The sequence below is a fragment of the Rosa rugosa genome, chromosome 6 (genome assembly GCF_958449725.1).
Source record: "Rosa rugosa chromosome 6, drRosRugo1.1, whole genome shotgun sequence".
NCBI classification, from domain to species: domain Eukaryota; kingdom Viridiplantae; phylum Streptophyta; class Magnoliopsida; order Rosales; family Rosaceae; genus Rosa; species Rosa rugosa.
Window position 1 is genome coordinate 40,098,740 of NC_084825.1, and position 18,449 is coordinate 40,117,188.

General features: G+C 39.3%; 3 protein-coding genes across 4 annotated transcripts; all 3 read left to right on the forward strand.

The window, feature by feature from the left end:
- Positions 1-3,056: 3,056 nt before the first annotated feature.
- Positions 3,057-3,776, forward strand: LOC133714418 (bidirectional sugar transporter SWEET6b-like). Its single transcript, XM_062140533.1, has one exon. It carries the CDS (start codon positions 3,057-3,059, stop codon positions 3,774-3,776), a length of 720 nt encoding a protein of 239 aa, XP_061996517.1.
- A 2,925-nt stretch (positions 3,777-6,701) lies between these two features.
- On the forward strand, positions 6,702-10,367 carry LOC133716777 (probable alkaline/neutral invertase F). The gene is made up of 4 exons (XM_062143435.1): positions 6,702-7,163; positions 7,707-8,144; positions 8,649-9,207; positions 9,836-10,367. The coding sequence occupies exons 1-4, from the start codon at positions 6,702-6,704 to the stop codon at positions 10,126-10,128; spliced, it is 1,752 nt and encodes a 583-aa protein (XP_061999419.1). The 3' UTR covers positions 10,129-10,367.
- A 1,445-nt stretch (positions 10,368-11,812) lies between these two features.
- Positions 11,813-18,404, forward strand: LOC133717592 (laccase-6). 2 transcript variants are annotated; one of them, XM_062144310.1, is made up of 8 exons: positions 11,813-13,188; positions 13,344-13,942; positions 14,841-15,858; positions 15,949-16,100; positions 16,197-16,441; positions 16,587-16,715; positions 16,977-17,924; positions 18,058-18,404. In XM_062144310.1, exons 3-8 carry the CDS (start codon positions 15,739-15,741, stop codon positions 18,186-18,188), a joined length of 1,725 nt encoding a protein of 574 aa, XP_062000294.1. In that variant the 5' UTR covers positions 11,813-13,188; positions 13,344-13,942; positions 14,841-15,738; the 3' UTR covers positions 18,189-18,404. The 2 variants fall into 2 exon arrangements, with proteins under 2 accessions (XP_062000294.1, XP_062000295.1); XM_062144311.1 differs by having other exon boundaries at positions 13,745-13,942.
- The last annotated feature ends 45 nt before the right edge of the window (positions 18,405-18,449 follow it).

Below are 18,449 nucleotides of genomic sequence, written 5' to 3' on the forward strand. Positions count from 1 at the left end.
ATCCAACTTTGTACTTTGTTAAGAAGGGACTTTGGCCATTCATAGATGTGGAAGCTGTAGATCAAGATGCTTTCAATTACGGAGGATATAAGTTGCAGTCTGCCTGCTTGCGACAGTTGTTTGCCTTTCCAGGAGCTAAGCTTACACCTCACTTTGTCTGCAATTGGAACCAAATGCACAGATTTCGGATGCCCAATAAAAATGGGAACACCGAGATAGGTGAAGGGAAGTTGTCCTGGTCGTATTCCAAGTAAACCACAAGTTCTGTTCTGCCTTGGCAAAGCATATCTTCCCAAAAGTAAGTTTGATTTGGCTTTGTTGACCACCTGCCCAGAATTCACAGCATATTCATCCATAAAAGACATTAGATTTCTTAGGTGAGAAGGCTTACCCTGAAGAAATACCATAATATCATCCGCAAACAACACATGGGAAGGTGGGGAAACACTTGATGGCGCTGCAATTGTCCTTATCTTCCTTCTATTAACCAGAGAAGAAAGGCCACGACTTAGGACTTCTTCTGCTAGGCAAAACAGTAAAGGAGATAAAGGATCACCTTGACGGACACCCCTGGAGCATGTAAAGTACCCATTGACCTGCCCATTAACACTGACAGATATATATGCAGATTGCAAGATAGTGTGAATGTAGTTAACGAAGGTGGCATCAAACCCAAAGGCACGGAGGACACGAAGAAGAAAATTCCAGTCCAAAGTGTCAAAGGCTTTGCTGATGTCAAATTTAATAGCTAAATTCCCATACTTACATTTCTGGTCAAGGAGGTTCACACATTCTGAGGTCAGCACAATGGGATCAACAATGGACCGTCCTCTAATGAAGGCGCTTTGGTTAGGGGAGATGATACGAGATGCTATTGGACCGAGCCTATCAGCCATAATTCTTGTGATAATCTTGAACACGAAGTTAGCAAGTGCAATTGGACGAAAGTCTGAGATGCTTTCAGCGTCTTCAAGCTTAGGAATTAAAATGAGGATGTTGGAGTTGAAATGCGGCATAATGTAACCATTAATGAAAAAACTCTGAACTGCCCGAGTTACATCATGAGCTACCACAGACCAACAAGAAGTGAAGAAACATCCTCCGAAACCATCAGGACCAGGAGCGCTATTGCCATCCATTTTCATAACGGCATCTCTAATTTCTTCAGCAGAAGGAGTGACAAGAAGAGAAGAGTTCTCCTCCTCCGTTACCATATGAGGGATGACCCTTTCCACTAGACCAGTGACCCCTATTTGATGATCGTGAGTGAAACAACTTTCAAAGTGTTGTACTGCATGTGTAGCAATAGCAGCCTGATCATTGTGCACCCTGTCCTCAACCAACAACGATGTAATTGAATTTTGAAGACGCCGAACCTTGACCATGTTATGAAGGAAAGTTGTGTTCCTGTCACCATCTTTTAGCCAACGTATTCTAGATTTGTCCCTTAAGAGAGTAGCTTGAAGAGATAGGGCCGCTAAATAACTGTTGTGGGCTGTATTTTCTACATTGAGTCGTTCATCAGATAAACCATGAGTGGATATTTCAGCTTGAACCGCATCTAAAGCTGCCTTTGAGTGAGTGACCTGAGCATGTACATCTCCCACCTGTTCTTTGCTCCATAATTTTAGCATGCCTTTTAGAGCCCGTAATTTAGCTGCTAGGATAAATTGTGGGCACCCATGATAATGCAGACTGTTCCAGAACGATCGAACTAGGGCCAAGAAATCCGGTGTCTGCAACCACAAACTTTGAAACTTGAAAGGTGGTCTCGAGATAGCATCCAGCTTGGAGCAGGACACTAAAATGGGACAATGATCAGACGTAGCCTTTGTAAGTGTGCAACAATCCATTGAATTCCAGGAAGTCATCCACTCCATGTTCCCTAAAGCGCGGTCAAGCTTGACCTCAGTATGACCATTTGACCATGTGTAAGCTAGGCCTTTTGTGGGGATATCCAAAAGCTCACAATCAGAGCACATCTGACTAAACTCAAGGCATGAAGTTCCATTTGGCAGAGCTCCTCCACGCTTTTCATGCGCACCCAAGATGCAGTTAAAGTCTCCAAACACCAACCGGGGCCCCTGGCCATGCTGGGAATGAATTTGATTTAATTCTTGCCAGAGATGACGTCTACCGGCAATCGTAGTTTTGGCGTACACCGCCGTTAGTGTACAAGAAACCCCCTCAAAGCTACAAGATACTGAAATCTGTTGGTCTGAGGCCGAGATCACCTGTACCCTGAGAGCTTCATGACAAAGAAACCACATGTTGGGGGCTTGCAATCCCCGATTATTAGTAGTAACGAGCTGGAGACCCAAGGATCTCCAAAAGGAGAAAGGAACAGATTTAAACAAAATGAAAGGTTCTGAAATGCAAACAATTAAGGCTTTGTGAGCACGTACCATATTAGCTAAAGCCCGTCGTGTGTCATCGTTTCCCATGCCACGGGCGTTCCAATACAAAATCTTCATTAACAATTAAAGTGTTTTGCGCTCTTCTGGACTCGAGCGCGCAACCCAGGTTTGGGTTTAACTTTGACCTTCTCAGACCTTTTTTGAAGCTTCTTTGCTTTCTTTGTTACCACAGGCGTGAACTCTCCCTCCTCCAAAGCCTCATCCAACAATACTTCTGGTTTTCTAATGGGGATCACATCATTTGCATTGACTTCTTGGTTTCTAATAGAAGTCACATCATCTGTAGTTTCAAGTTCATTTCTGCAGGTTCCCATGCGCTCCTGTATGCCCAACCTACACAGTGTTGCGGGGAAAAAACGACTTTTTATTTTTTATTCTTTTATTTTTTATAAAAGTCCCTCCTACACGAAGTAGGATTTGCAAGTTTGAACTCAATCTGGTTTTACAAATCCTTCTAGGAAAAGATCTAGTTCTCTAATATGCTAAAGAATTGGAAACCTTTTCAGTGCCAAACTAGGCTAAAAGACACTTCTATAAATAGGGAGAGGGTGACTGCAATATCTTCATTCATTCAACAATCGATATCTTTCTCTTAATTTCAGTCACATATACATTTCCTTGGTCATTTTCCTCGCAAAGATGGTGCACACAGATGCTAGGTTCGTGGTCGGTGTGGTTGGGAATGTCATCTCTGGCGGCCTTTTCCTCTCCCCAATTCCTACGTTCATACAAATATGGAGAAAAAAAGATGTGGAAGCTTTCGATCCAAGACCTTACCTTACAACAGTGTTAAACTGTTTGTTTTGGTGTTACTACGGATTGCCATTCGTTAACCCAAATAGCATTTTAGTTGTCACTATTAATGGAATTGGGCTATTTATAGAGCTCATATATCTTATCATATTCTTCTATTACGCCGCAGCAAAAGGACGAAAGAGGGTTGCTACATACTTTATATGTGAACTTATTTTATTTGGTGCTTTGGTGGCTGCAACTATGTTAGCAATACCTGAGCATAAGATGGCAATGAATCGACCTTTGAGGGCTGTCGTAGTTGGTGCGATCTGTGATTTTTTCAATGTCCTCATGTATGGCTCTCCTTTGTTCAACGTGAGAGATGTCATTAAAACTAGGAGTGTGAAATATATGCCATTCACTCTCCTAGTGGCCAACTTCCTAAATGGTTGTTGCTGGACATCCTATGCTCTCATTGGAAAAGTGGACTACTTCATTTTGATTAGCAACGGTCTCGGCGCAATTTTTGGGGCATTTCAATTGATAGTTTATGCAAGATACTACAAAACTACACCAAAAGATGAAGACCTCTCTGGCAAGACTACTAATGAAGTGCAACTCTGATGTCTAATTATCGCATAGGCCTTTAGTGTAATTTTCATATTCTATAAGTACTATTTAGCTTTTTTTATTATTTTTTTTATTTTATCTTTTTGGGATCAATTTTGTAGTTTTGATCAAGTATGTACTATTTAACTTCCAAAATTTGCTTCTGCAGTCAAGGAATTGAGTTGCATTGATATTGAGAATTTCAGGGTTTTTTCAAAGATGTTAAAAAAAAACGCAGCATCATATTAGAAGAGACAATAAATTTTTATCTACAATAAATCAAATAGAACACTCAAAATTAGATGGAAAAACTTCCAAAATTTCCAATTCTACAGCCAAATGACACAATATATTCTCAATTAAAACACTACTTTTTCATTAATGATCACTTGTCAAGTTACTGAGTTAGAAATTGAAATTTCAAAATGAACAACGGTATAATTAGAGGGATGAATCCAAGCATGGAGGAACTGAGAGTTGGAGCAGCAGCATTGCTTGGAGTTGACAATCCCACCATTACAACTCACAAGAAACTATAGCTCAAATGCCATGGAGTCTCACAGGACGTAGAAGCACTGTTGTAAAACCTGTGCGCGCAACAACCGCAACTAAGGCCATCCCAGATTGTGAAGTACATAGATACAACCAGTGTAGAAATTTTAACATCATTTGAGTCGTGGTAGCTGAAGGAGGCTTTCTATTGTTTAGCTCATTCTTGCGTTGTTGGGATTTGTAGGGCTTTCAGGATTTCTTTACCTTTAAACTGGTTTTAAGATCAACGAAAGAGCAGTTGCTATTTAAAGGGTGCCTTGCAAGGATTGAAGTTGATGCTGAGGTTAGGATTTTGATGGGATATCCTTATATCGTATATGCTCAAGATGTCCAAGACAGTAGACGTCGTCGCAGCCTCACAATGTCATGGACTTAATTATAAAGATGGTAGACGTACATCATGCATGTATGGATTAATTTCTGGCTCTGTGGACCGCTTGGGAAAGGAATGGTAATGGGGAATATGGCAAAAGATAAGATGGATGAGCACTGGGGAATATGGCAAAAGCTAGATATAGTATTTTTCCTACTCTCAACGACTTTTGCCATTCTATGAGATTTATTTGAGTTGAGCTTGAGCCCAAATAAGCCTTGCTCAAGCACACGGTAAGTGATCAGCAACTTACTATTTACTTGCAAACTAAGTAATTAATGGATCGGAGAATCATGTGTCTTCAATCCTAGATATATAATCCTTTTCAATATTTATCCAATGAATCTAATCTTGGTTATGAATCTAACCTTATAAGGTAAGGATCTATGTGCTTATGTCCCATGGTTAATTAGAGACTGGAATTTTGAAAGACTGTGATTGAATTTATTTGGTTTAGTAGGGGAACTAGGTGTATATTATTTCATCGTTTCTTATAATTTCCCTGTCTCTTTGTTCTGCTTCTTCCACCTCTTTTCCTACAACTATCCTATACAAAATTATAAAGTAGATTTGCAAGTTTTAACTCAATCATTTTACTTGGTTTTACGAATCCATCTCATATCCATTTTTAACCATCATTTTCTTTATTATAAAATAAAATATTATAAAAGATAAAGAGGTAATTTTATTATAAGAATTTTGTAAAATAAATTTTGTCAAATTTGATTTATGGAGGGTTTTCGAGCATTGAACTATATTAGTGTTAAATGCATCAATAATTGTAAGGTTAGAGATCGATCTAAGATTAAAGCTAAATCTAATGACTATTAGTGCATTTTGTGGTTTAGTACGTAATCAATATGGTAATAAAAACTATAAAACAATATTAGGGTGGGAGGGATGTCACTTGGTTTTTTTTTTTTTTTTTTTTTTTTTTTCAACTGTTTATTTTTTTTTTTTTTTTTTTTTTTTTTTTTTTTTTTTTTTTTTTTTTAAGAAGGGATGTCACTTGGTGTTCAAGTGAGAAAATGTAAATACCAAATCAAACAATTTCAAATATCAAAACATGGAAAATGTTCAACTGAGATGTTTTATTACATTAATGTGATTATCATTGCAACAGTACATTGAAAAATATTCATTCTCGCAACAAAATATTTGACGATATTGTCAATCATAAACAATGTGCTTTCCACTTAAGTTTTAACCATCATTTGCTTATACAATTCAGAGATTATGATAACCTACATCTTCTCCCAAATTAAGAACGAAACTGGTTCAATTAAAAGAAAAAGAATGTAAAAAGATTGTTTGGTCTTCTATTTTGAATCACGAGCTTTGTGCCTCGTGGTGTTTGGGCGCGTAGAACAAAACGGCCTCAGATTTTCATTTTCCCAAAATACCCTCACCAAAACAAATATTCCCTGCTCAGCTCCCAACGACTCCTCCAGACTTCTTGAATTCCGTTACTTCTAACCGCCAAAACCTCCACGCTCTCTCCTCCTCCCCGAAATCCACGCCTTCCTATATATACTCACCTCTCCCTCACTCACACCCAAACCCACATTTTCTCTCTCTAGCTCTGTACGGACACACACTGCTACTCTCTCTCTCTCTCTAGATTCGCTGTGACTCTTGGAGGTAACCCTCTCTCTCTCTCTCTCTCTCTCTCTCTCTGAGTTTCTTGCTGTAGAAAATCGTTCTGCATTTCGATTCTGTTCTTGATTTTCTGGTTTCTGATGGATTTTTCTTGGTAGAGAATGTCGAAACCGCTAGGAGAATACCTCAAGGAAGAAAAGGAAGCAGAGGAGGCGGCCGCTCGGCCTCCGCCTTCTGCTCATGCGACGTCGCCGGAGATTGACTCGCCGAGATCGGATCCATCGATGAAGCTTTCGGATTTCACTGCTGATGACGACTCGGTGTCTTTCGGGCTTCAGCGGCTCAAGGAGATTGCTGAAGCAGCCGAGAAGAAGAAGAAGGCGGAGAAGAATAAGAAGAAGAAGGAGAAGAAGAAGATGAAGAAGAAGCTGCAGGCGGAGAAAGATGTCGGCTCTTCCAACACTGAAGGTGCGACTTCGAGTGATGAGGATGACTCGACGAAATCGGAAGAAGGTTCTGGAACCTGTGAGAAGAGCGAGAGTGCCGAATTGGCCAAGAAAGATCCATTGTCGCCGGAGAAGTGTACGGGAACGTCCGCGACGCCGCCGTCCACAGGGAAGGCAAAGAAGTCGGTGAAACTGAAACTGCAGAGGCCCGACGAAGCTCCGAAGCAGACGACGTCGCTGCTGATGTCGTATCAAAGTATGAGGAGTCCTGAGTTGAGTGCACTCATCGTGGAATCTTCGAAGGAATCTTCGGCGGCTATGGTGGAGGAGGCCTGGGAGAGACTCAAGAAGTCGTACGTTTACTACAGAGGCAAGCCGGTGGGGACTCTTGCTGCTATGGATCCAACGGCCGAGGCTCTAAACTACAATCAGGTCGTTCCTGCAGCTCTTCTTGATCTTTAGCAAACGATACTTGTTTTTCTTGCCTTATTTTGGTCCCTAATTTGGCAATCCCTGTGATAATCCTTGATTGTGTATGGTTCCATTGATTGTATGTATGCTTTCTTGATAGACCTAAATTGGAGTGAGTAATCTTATTAGTTCTATGCTAGCAGATGTTATTGACCCCTGGTTATAATGATTCTCCAACTTGTTTTACATTGTGAAGTGCTTGTAGATCAAGAACTATTTGGGGCTTAGAATCAGTTATTTAGTAGTTCTCTGTATGTGTGAAAAGATCAATGTATTAAAATTGATTCATTAATTGTATCCATGGTACCTTAGTCATGACATTCCATGCCTCATTTGTTCACTCGCAGCCTTCGGGTTTGAATTTCCTCATTTGTGCACTGTTTCTTGCATCCTTTATCATGTTATGTTGCTGTACTTGTTAGGCATTACTAATGTTAGAGAGTAACTACATGTGAAACGTTTACGAAGTGAGAAACTTAGCTGTTTTACTGGTTTGGCCTGCAGGTATTTGTGAGAGATTTTGTTCCTACTGGTTTGGCCTGCCTCATGAAGAATCCAGCAGAGCCAGAGATAGTAAAGAACTTTCTCCTAAAGACCCTCCACCTCCAAGGTCGAGAGAAAATGGTTGATAACTTTACACTTGGAGAAGGTGTTCTTCCTGCGAGCTTTAAGGTTTCAAATGATTCAGATCGTGCCAAGGAAACTATAGTTGCAGATTTTGGTGGTAGCGCAATTGGAAGAGTTGCTCCGGTTGATTCTGGATTCTGGTGGATCATATTGCTGTGGTCATATAACAGATGCACTCGTGATCATGCGCTGGTGGAGCTCCCTGCGGTGCAAAATGGAATGAAACTGATACTCAACCTCTGCCTTTCAGATGGCTTTGACACATTTCCAACACTTCTTTGTGCAGATGGCTGCAGTATGATTGACAGGAGGATGGTACGTTTGGCACTTTTGTTTTTAGTATTCTTTGAATAGTGTATATACAGTTAAAAAAATAGAGGACTTACTCTCAAAATTTAGATGCATTAACTCCAGAAGTTGACGTACCCATTTGACAAGGCTAGCTAGTTTTATGATATTCCTAGAATGTTGGCAAATTGGAATCACAAAAACACATGCATGTAGGAAAGTACTACATGTAATATTGAGTCTGTTAACAAACCTGCATATCATTTAATTTTTATAACAATCCAATTATTAAAATTACAAAGGTTTGGGTTTTTAGTTGGTGGAATGTGGAGGCTAAGTGGTAGAAATATAGTGACAGGCTCACAGCTCATGCTTTTGACTTTGCTGAGTTACTGATTGTTTAGAAGTTTCTTAGTAGAGGAGCCAATGACTTCGGATTGCCTCTTACATGTCTTATTCCCCACTAGTCTGTCGTAACTTTTATATATGTAGTTGAACTAATTCCAGCAACTTTGTTTGCTTTCTGGACAGGGCATATATGGTTATCCAATTGAGATCCAAGCACTTTTCTACTTTGCATTGAGATGTGCAATGCAGCTGTTGAAGCCAGAGCGTGGTGGTAAGGAATTTCTTGAGAGGATAGATAAGCGCATTATAGCTCTCAGCTTTCACATCCAGAAGTACTACTGGCTTGACTTTACTCATCTCAATAACATATACCGCTACAAAACGGAGGAGTATTCCCATACAGCTGTCAACAAGTTCAATGTGATGCCAGAGTCCATCCCTGATTGGCTTTTTGATTTCATGCCATTGCGAGGAGGGTATTTGATTGGCAATGTTAGCCCAGCTCGCATGGATTTCCGGTGGTTCTTAGTTGGGAACTGCATTGCAATTCTTAGCTGTTTGGCCACACCTGATCAAGCTACAGCCATAATGGATCTGATTGAGGAGCGTTGGGAGGATTTGATCGGTGAGATGCCTCTGAAAATTGCATATCCAGCATTAGAGGGACATGAGTGGAGGACAATCACAGGATATGACCCCAAGAATACGAGATGGAGCTACCACAATGGCGGTTCATGGCCAAGTAAGTTAGATAAAACTACTAATAGATTGTTATCTTATTTGTATTGGGTCTTATCTTGTCTGTTCCCTTCATTTGTGGTTATATCTGTCATTCTCAGCACCTCTCGGCTCTAGTGATCATTTTAGCCATTTAAATGATAAACAAATTTGCTTAAATTGTCTGCCTGTTGGTTTCAATCTTTCGGAATATATCATGTTATGCATGCCATTAGAGTAGCAAAGGTAATTTTGTTGAGTTTTTTCAAACAATGGCCTGTTTGGCAATTTGTGACAAATTGCATTTCGATTTCCCAGACAGTATCATAAGATGTATAGTTAGAGAAGAAAAATAACAGAATTATTTCTCATGTTTACTGGTTTCTCATGAATTTGTATTTGGTCTACACAGTAAGCTTGTCAAATGGTCATGTTATTTTTAAACTGCAGTTTCTCATACATCTGCAGTTTCTCATAGAATCTCAGACATGGATTAATAGTTCAGAAAACGATATATGTTATATGGTTTTTTGCATACAAAAATGCCTTTGTTGCACTGCATGCAATTACCAGTTTGTTAACCTTTTGTGATTTTTCAATGTGTGAGGTTCACTTTCATTTTCTGCTGCTAATTTTGTTATGTTACTCTCTAGCACTGCTGTGGCTGCTGGCTGCGGCTTGCATCAAGACTGGGAGGCCTCAGATTGCAAAGAGGGCAATAGAGCTGGCAGAGCAGCGGCTCTCCAAAGACGGGTGGCCTGAGTACTATGATGGTAAGACAGGGAGATACATTGGGAAGCAAGCGAGGAGGCACCAGACATGGAGCATCTCTGGCTATTTGATTGCTAAGATGATGATAGAGAATCCATCCAATCTTCTATTGGTTTCTCTCGAGGAGGACAAGAAAATTGCCAAGCCAAGGCTCGCCCGTTCTGCTACGGTTTAATTGTAACCACAGTGGCAGTATATACACACTACACATAACAGATGACAGTGAGGAGTTTGGTGCATTGAGAGAGGTATATACATGAGGCATGCTATAATCATCATGGCTTATGAGGGTTCACTATAAGCTGTGTTGCAATTTGTTTTCCTATTTCCCCTGAATGGTGGAGGAAACAATTTTGATTACTCATTGAGAAACAGTTTTGTGATTCATTACAATTCAATTGGATGAGACCTTTATGATTCATTGTTACTGGGATATATTCTGCATCTTCTTTTTCATTGTGTGATCTTAACAGTCTGGTTTTGACTAATAAAGGGTCTATAGGCACATAAGTATATATGAAAAGTAATGCAACATGGCCTTCTGGACCATGCTTGATAATGGCAAAGGCCAAAGCATGGATTTGCCTCATTATTTCCCATTATGTGATGTGGTCGATCACCTTAAAGTTTTTCATTGTATATGTTGCTGTGTGTAGTAAAAACAGCCTAGACCTACTTGTATCCATGTGGTAGGGTCTTCAACTAGGACTCAAAGTTGGTGTTTTATAAGCTTAAGCTTTATGTCCTTTAGATGCTCATCCATTTCCAATTCAGGTTTCAATCCTACAATTGGATCATGAAAGAGGTGGATGTTTGCAAAGATTTTGTTGGGAGAAATGTGTGTAAAAATGTGCCCTGGCAATGGTGCTAAGAGCTGTGGACACACACTACATGATGTTTGATGAATGATAGTTCCATTTGGCGCATCCCCAGAACACATTAACAATTGAAAATAACTCACACACACTACTAAATGATTAATTTTTACGATGCTCTAAAATTTGTTTTCCTTACACTAATTTTTTTGTTTTCTAAGATGTAAAGATCTAAATCTCAAAAATAGAGAAATAAAATAGAACATTCTTCTTTGTTGAAGAAGAATTTTTTGTTTGAATACGACCACCGTTGCAACTTTTTCAATGAATGACATTCTCTTGAGCAGATCTTGAGTCAGGCGATCAGACCAATTTATTAATAGAAACAGAACACTTATTCGGGACATGCTTGGGTTCAAAACAATGAGCATGCAGAGTAGAAGAATTTCGATAATGACATGCGTGATTTCTTTTGATTTGTTAGTTGTACCAATTCTATTGATTCATGGTCGGACCAATTTGAGATATTTTATTCTCTAAGCTAATTATAAATATATTATTAAAAAGAAAAAAGAAGTCAACCAAAAAAAAAAGAAAAGAAAAGAAAGAGCCAAAGAGGAGTGATGATGAAATTTTAGAAAGCAAAAAAAAAAGCTCAAATATCTTTGCTTTTTGGTTTCGACGTAACGTCACAACTCCATAACCCCACCAAAAAAAGAAGAAGACCCCATATTCCATTCCAGCTCCCAAAAACTCAATCTTTTTTTCCGATCAAAACCCACCGACGACGATGGAGACCAACAACTGCATGTCGGTGCTGTCGTGCGTCAGCACCAACGTCGCCTCCGCCTTCTTCGCCTCCCTGGAGCGCTGCTCCTGCATCAACCTCAGCACCACCGATTTCGAAGACGACGACAACAACAACATCATCTGCGCCGCCGCCGACGACCACGGATCCCTCTTGCTCTCCTCCGGGCCCACCTCGGAGACGGCCCAGCCCAATCTCAATCAGCCCGCCCCGGCCGCCCGCGAGGTCCCCGCCTGATGTTAACCGCTCACGGTGATTGTACACTACCTTTTTCTTGAGGAAGAGGAAGAAGAAGAAGAAGAAAAGAAGAATAATTTCACTGTTTTTGCTTCCTAGTTGTGTTGAATGTGTATGTATCTGTGTTAGAAATTGTGATCGTGTTTGGGTTTGTATGATATTTTGTGACTTAGTGAAATGAATTTTGTAAATTGGTGTGGAAATTTTGTGTCTTTAACAACCATCATATGTGAGTAGTAGCTTGGATTTTTCGTTTATGAATTGAATTCCTACAACTGATATAGTATCGGATTTGTATGTCTACAGCTGTGATTGTGATCTATTTTTTTTTTAACAATTTCTTGTTATTCTTTGATTTTATATGGTGTGTTTTTGTGTTTCAAATTTCGGCTTAGATTCTTTGCTTGTGGCTAGCTCCTGATGAGATTCCCTTTAGTGGGTTTAGATTGTTGCAAGGTTCCATCTTTCCTATATGGGAATGGAAACCCACCTAGGATGGATTCTCTTATGCTTGGTGCAGCTTTGGAGTTTTTGGTGTGGTGTTTTTTTTTTTTTATGATAAGTGGATGAGTCTAAGCAGAGGTCTTGGATGTCTGTACCAATTTCGTGTTTGCTAGAATCGGTATATTTGTTTCAATGTCAATTGTCCAACTTCTGGTGGGTTTATGTTGAACTTTGCTTGAAAATGGGATTTTATCTGCAAACTCACACAGCGGTTAGCGTATCTTATTCAATAGGGTATTGACTTGTTTGATGCATCTTGTGGTCACTGGTTTTGGTGTTCATTGATGGTTCTTCTCTCTAGGTGTTCTGTGACTTGGTAAACTGTAGACATATGGGAAGAAAGGAACTTAACAACTCACCTGCATGGGGGTGAAGTTTATGTCTCCATATGACTGACAAAGTCTCATATTGATGGAGCTTGATGTGATCCTTATTTTCCTTGTAAAATTCCTTTTGAGTATCTATATTGGCTAGTGTTCTTTTTGGTCGGTATTCAGTGTTATGGTTCTTGTTCATTTCAAAGACCAGCTAACTAGCTAACATTTAGGGGCAAGCTGAATGTGCAACATGAATGACAGTAAAAGGGTCTAGTAGTATGTTTCAAACTGTTCCTGTTGTATTTTTTTTTTCCTCCAGCACAGTAATGACATGTAATACGGTACATTTTCTGTATTGAAGTTTCAAAGTTTTTCCAGGATTGATGATCTGTATCGTGACATGATATACGACAAAAATGATTATATAGTAAGAATTACCAGTCTGATCAAGCTCTGCTTCCATTAATGGAAGATTTTGCTGTACATTCCGTTAATGCAAGAGATCTGCTGCAATATGCGACAAAATCTGTTGAAAGTCATTGTTTCCTTAAGAGGTAATTTCTATCTTCGTGACAGAACACTGTAATAGAGTCTTGTATTGATTTGAGTTTTGCATACAAGTATGAGTGTTCTAAGTGGTGGGAAGTTACCTTTGGTATTCAAATGAAAACTTCACCAGGTATAGTAAATTCATACTGTGTTCCTGCAGCTGCTCGAATCAAATATTATTGAGCAACAAATCTCTCCTCAAGGATCATCTCTAAAACATAAACCAGAAGGGAATTAAATATCAGGAGTAAGAAAACAAACATACATGGATGTCCGCTTTGCCAAGTTGTAGGCTACAACTTGATGCACTCAGAAGTATGATTTATGGTCTTGTCGAAATTGAGATGTTGTACTGAAGTTAGCATGTTAGGTTTGGTGATGATTGTTTCAGCATATTGGCAAGAAAGATTAGGCAGGTACTGAATCAACTGCAGGGGGGAATAATCAAAGGAGGATGAATATGCAGAACTTTCGGATTATGGAAATTTTTTATGCAAGATCATGGCATTATTAATCACAATGCATTACATTGCATCTTAGATTTCTACTACACATTTGCAGGAAGGAAGGAGATACATTAACCATTATTCAATAAGTTCAAAAACAAATCACTTATCTTCATCATCTCTCCAAAAAATCAGCATCACAATGCAACGCTGGATTATATACAGCTTTGCTCGCTTTCCCTTCAAGATTCTATCTCTTGGAACTGCAACATTGGATCCTCTCCGCGGAGGTAAAGGCAGACACCCCATCTCTGTGAGTCTCTCCTCTCACCCTCTTGTTTTCTCCAAAGAAGCTGGTTCAGAATCTTTTTTGAGCTTATCAGTTGCTGATAAGAAAGAAAGAAAGACTGGTTTCTTCCCTTCTATTAAGAAGTGCATAGTGTTGAGGAGGTTACAATTGTTTGTTACAATTTTTTGTCACTTAGTCCAGTGAGTTACTGCTGCATTTGTTGTAAGTTGAGAATTGGAGCCTATGTTTTCCTAGGGAATTCCACAAGGAGCCAAAACACCACATTTTCTACATTCAAACCTTTTTTCACTCCACTGGCTTTAATTTGGAGGAGTTTAATTGTCTCCTTGTTGAACCAACTGAACCAAGTTTTTCTGTAACACCTGGGATAGTTAATGCATTCTTCCTACCCATTTCCAACCCAACTCGGTAATGACCTAAGAATGAACTAAGAATGACTAATTTTTAGAGATTTTGAACATGTGTAGACACTGGTTCAAAGAACTTTTGATTCCCACAATACAAAAGGGAAGGGCTGTTGAAGTATATTTACTAAGCTCAGTTACATGACTTTTGGTTACAGTCTATTGGTGGTCGATTTCGTGTCAGTGATTTTGAGCTTTTTTCTCTCCTTCGATTGCTGCTGCTATAAGGTTTCCTCAGTATGCAATGTGGGATGTGAGAGAGCTCCGAACGTGGATAGTTTACATCCCTCACTGAAAATTAAGAACTTTCTGATAGTAATGGTGATATGCAGGCTCTCATTTAATTCTCCATCACTCGCAGTGCTAGCTGTAGAGTTTACTTTGAAGCTATCTGAGCACACACTAGACACAAATTATGGGTTGTTCAAAGTTTGTCGATCTAGTATCATTTTTCTAAAGTCACTTTCTGCTTAAATGCCTATTTTGTTTGTGTGCAGCTTCTGCAGAGCAGAACGAATCCTTTTCAACAGTTGAATCAGAAAGGGGCAAAGGGCTCATATGTTCCATTAAACCATTTGAAAATTTTCTTGTACATTAAACACAACGGCTAGTTTCCACTCTAATGAGGATCATATCGAAAAACTATTTGTCTTTCGATATAATAGATTCCATGGAAAAATCACAATTCTAATGAAGGTGGGGTTAGGATGTGAAGGCGTGCAAAAACTGTTCTTATGATTTTGAGTAGAAGAGTCTGTCTATCTAAAGCACAGCACAAAATCCCATCCTTCACTTTTCTCTCCATTTTCATATAACAGATTTACAGACACAAAACTGTTTTGCTTTACCATTGATATGGTACAACACAATGATATATGGTCACTGACTATATGCTTGTATATAAAGACTGACCATTCTAAAAAAGGGTTTGGATCAAACTAGGGAGCTAAAGGATATCTAGGTAGACACTGATGGACAATACAAAGGGTATAGGGGAGGTAGCTGTTATGTTCAGGTGTGTCTATGTTATTGGTCAAATGACATGATTAAACTCAACAAAGGAGGATATTGACAGAAAAAGAAGAGTGAAATTTCTTTTAGGATAGAGAACTGTTAAGACCATTCCCCACATAGGGGTCACATTGAATAATCACATCCCCAACAGCTTATTATCACCGATGCCATGTTAGAGAAATCATGAAAGCTGACAAACATGATACTCCTAGAATAAGAAGAAACCGTGCTTTTTCTTTCTCTTCCAATCAAACTTTACAGTAGACAAAAGAGGAAAAGCAGACAAAATAAAAAAGTATAAAATGGTTTCATGGATTCACTCTATCAAACAACCCTGCAACCCTATCTAGCCACTAGTTAGTTCTCTCTCAGTGGCTGAAAATGGTGAACTTTTCCACTTCATTTCCTCTATGGCTAAGTTTATTGTTGATCCATGGTTACAATGTGCTTGTTATGGCACAATGCCCTAGTGGAGGACCAACCAGGTTTTATGATTTCAAGGTCATTTTCTCTTTTTTTCTCTCCTGATTTCAAGGTCTCTTTTCTTTTAATCTCGCTAACTAATCAAGGTTGATTTTGTGGCAAATGCAGGTACAAACCACAAGAGTTGCTAAACTTTGCACCAGCAAAGATATGGTGACTATCAATGGAATGTTCCCAGGGCCGGTTATTTATGCTCAAGAAGATGATAGAATCATTGTCAAAGTAACCAATGAGACACCTTACAATACCACAATTCACTGGTAAATCAACCACGGACAATTGAATCCCATAATAGCAAGTTCTTATTCTCTGTTCTCTACTTCTCTTTAACTGTTTCTGTGTATTTTCTAATGAAGGCATGGTGTGAGGCAAAAGCTGTCATGCTGGTTTGATGGACCTTCATACATCACGCAATGTCCGATTCAAGCTGGCCAGAGTTTTACATATAATTTTACAATGGTGAAGCAGAAAGGCACCTTTTTCTGGCATTCTCATGTTTCATGGCTAAGGGCAACCGTCTATGGTGCCCTCGTAGTTTATCCCAAAACCGGGGTTCCTTACCCATTCAAAGTGCCTCATGAAGAACGTATCTTAATACTAGGTAAGATACATATAAATGATCTTCTATCACACATTTGGAATGTTATGTTATTAGACTATCAATCGAGACTATAAAAAGTGAGGTTATAATTCTCGTGATTTTGGAAGTTTAGATTACTTCTGATGACTTGGAAAATATTTTTTAGGGGAGTACTGGCTTCAAGATGTTGTACAGCTTGAGCATGACACCGTAGCAAGCGGAGGACCTCCTACACCTGCAAATGCCTTTACAATCAATGGCCACCCAGGCCCCAATTACAACTGCTCCAACAATGGTAAAGTAGGAAATGTAATGTTGTATACATTTTATCTAATTATCATATTTCAGCGAGTAAAATGCGAGACTCATTTACGTAAGTGAGTTTTGCCTATATGAGATGTATATGTGATCAACAATGTACTTGGTAAATATGATACATTAGACTGATTTACATAGGTGATTGAGTCTCTCCTTTGTACGTGACGTGTGACGTGTGACGTGTATAGTTTTTAAGTCAAACTAATATTTTCTTGTGTAAATGTTGTAATTTTTTCAGATGTATATCAAATTGATGTGGTATCTGGGAAGACATACATGCTAAGGCTAGTACATGCAGGCTTAAATGTAGAGAGTTTCTTTGCCATTGCCAATCACAACCTGACCATTGTTGAAGCTGATGCAGAGTACACAAAGCCGTTCACCACAGACCGTGTGATGCTCGGACCAGGCCAGACTATGGTAGTCCTGGTCACCGCCGATCAGCCCCAAGGAAAATACTCCATGGCCATGGGACCTTACATGTCAGCAAAGGGTGTTAAGTTCCAAAACATTTCATCCATTGCTTACTTTCAATACTTGGGGGCTGTACCTAATAGCTTCACTTTACCTGCTAAGCTACCCAGCTTTAATGATAATCTTGCCGTTAAGACGGTAATGGATGGATTAAGGAGCCTAACTGCACCTGTTAATGTCCCCAGAAAGATTGACAGTGAGCTATTTATCACCATTGGGTTAAATGTTCAAAAGTGTCACTCCAAGACACCCAAGGAAAATTGCCAAGGCCTTAACAATGGGGTTATGGCAGCATCAATGAACAATATAAGTTTTGTGAAGCCTAAAGTTTCAGTCCTGGAAGCTTATTATAAGAGGATAAATGGGTATTTCACTGAGGACTTCCCTGGGGTACCCAAGAAGTTTTATGACTTTGTTAATGGAGCACCTAATAGTATTCCTAATAATACAGAGGCAATATTGAATGGGACTAGAACCTTGGTCCTTGAATATGGTACTAGAGTGCAACTGATTTTGCAGGACACTGGGACTGTCACTACTGAGAACCACCCAATTCATCTTCATGGCTATAGCTTCTATGTAGTTGGGTATGGTACTGGGAACTACAATCCCCAAAATGCAAGCTTCAACTTGGTGGATCCACCCTATATGAACACCATTGGAGTTCCAGTTGGTGGATGGGCTGCTATTCGTTTCGTCGCTGACAATCCTGGTAAGGTTTATGTTTGGTAAATGTATCGTTTTACATATTTTCACTTGTTAGAAATAAATGAAGTTCATAGTAGGTGCCGACTTAAATAAGCTTTTCCTTTAGTGACTAAAATTGATGACCAAATTAACTGCAGGGGTTTGGTTTATGCATTGTCATTTGGACATACACCAGTCATGGGGATTAGGAACAGTGCTTGTTGTAAAGAATGGAAAAGGAAAGCTTGAATCACTTCCTCACCCTCCTGCAGACCTGCCTCAATGCTAGTGCCTTTGATTTATTTATTTATTTTTGGTCTGTTAGCGCCTATGGATTTCAATAGCTGACACAGAAGGATTGTTGTAACCTTTTACTTTCCGGTCAAGTATTCTTTGTATCTTGTATCTAATGTGTTACTGCACCATTTCTCTGAAACTTTTAAATTGTGGGTGTAAACAAGAAGAATTAATGATGAATATAACAAGGGATTTTTCTTTTCCTTCATTTGTGTGGGTTTCTCCTCTCCTTTTATTTTATTTTATTTTTTTA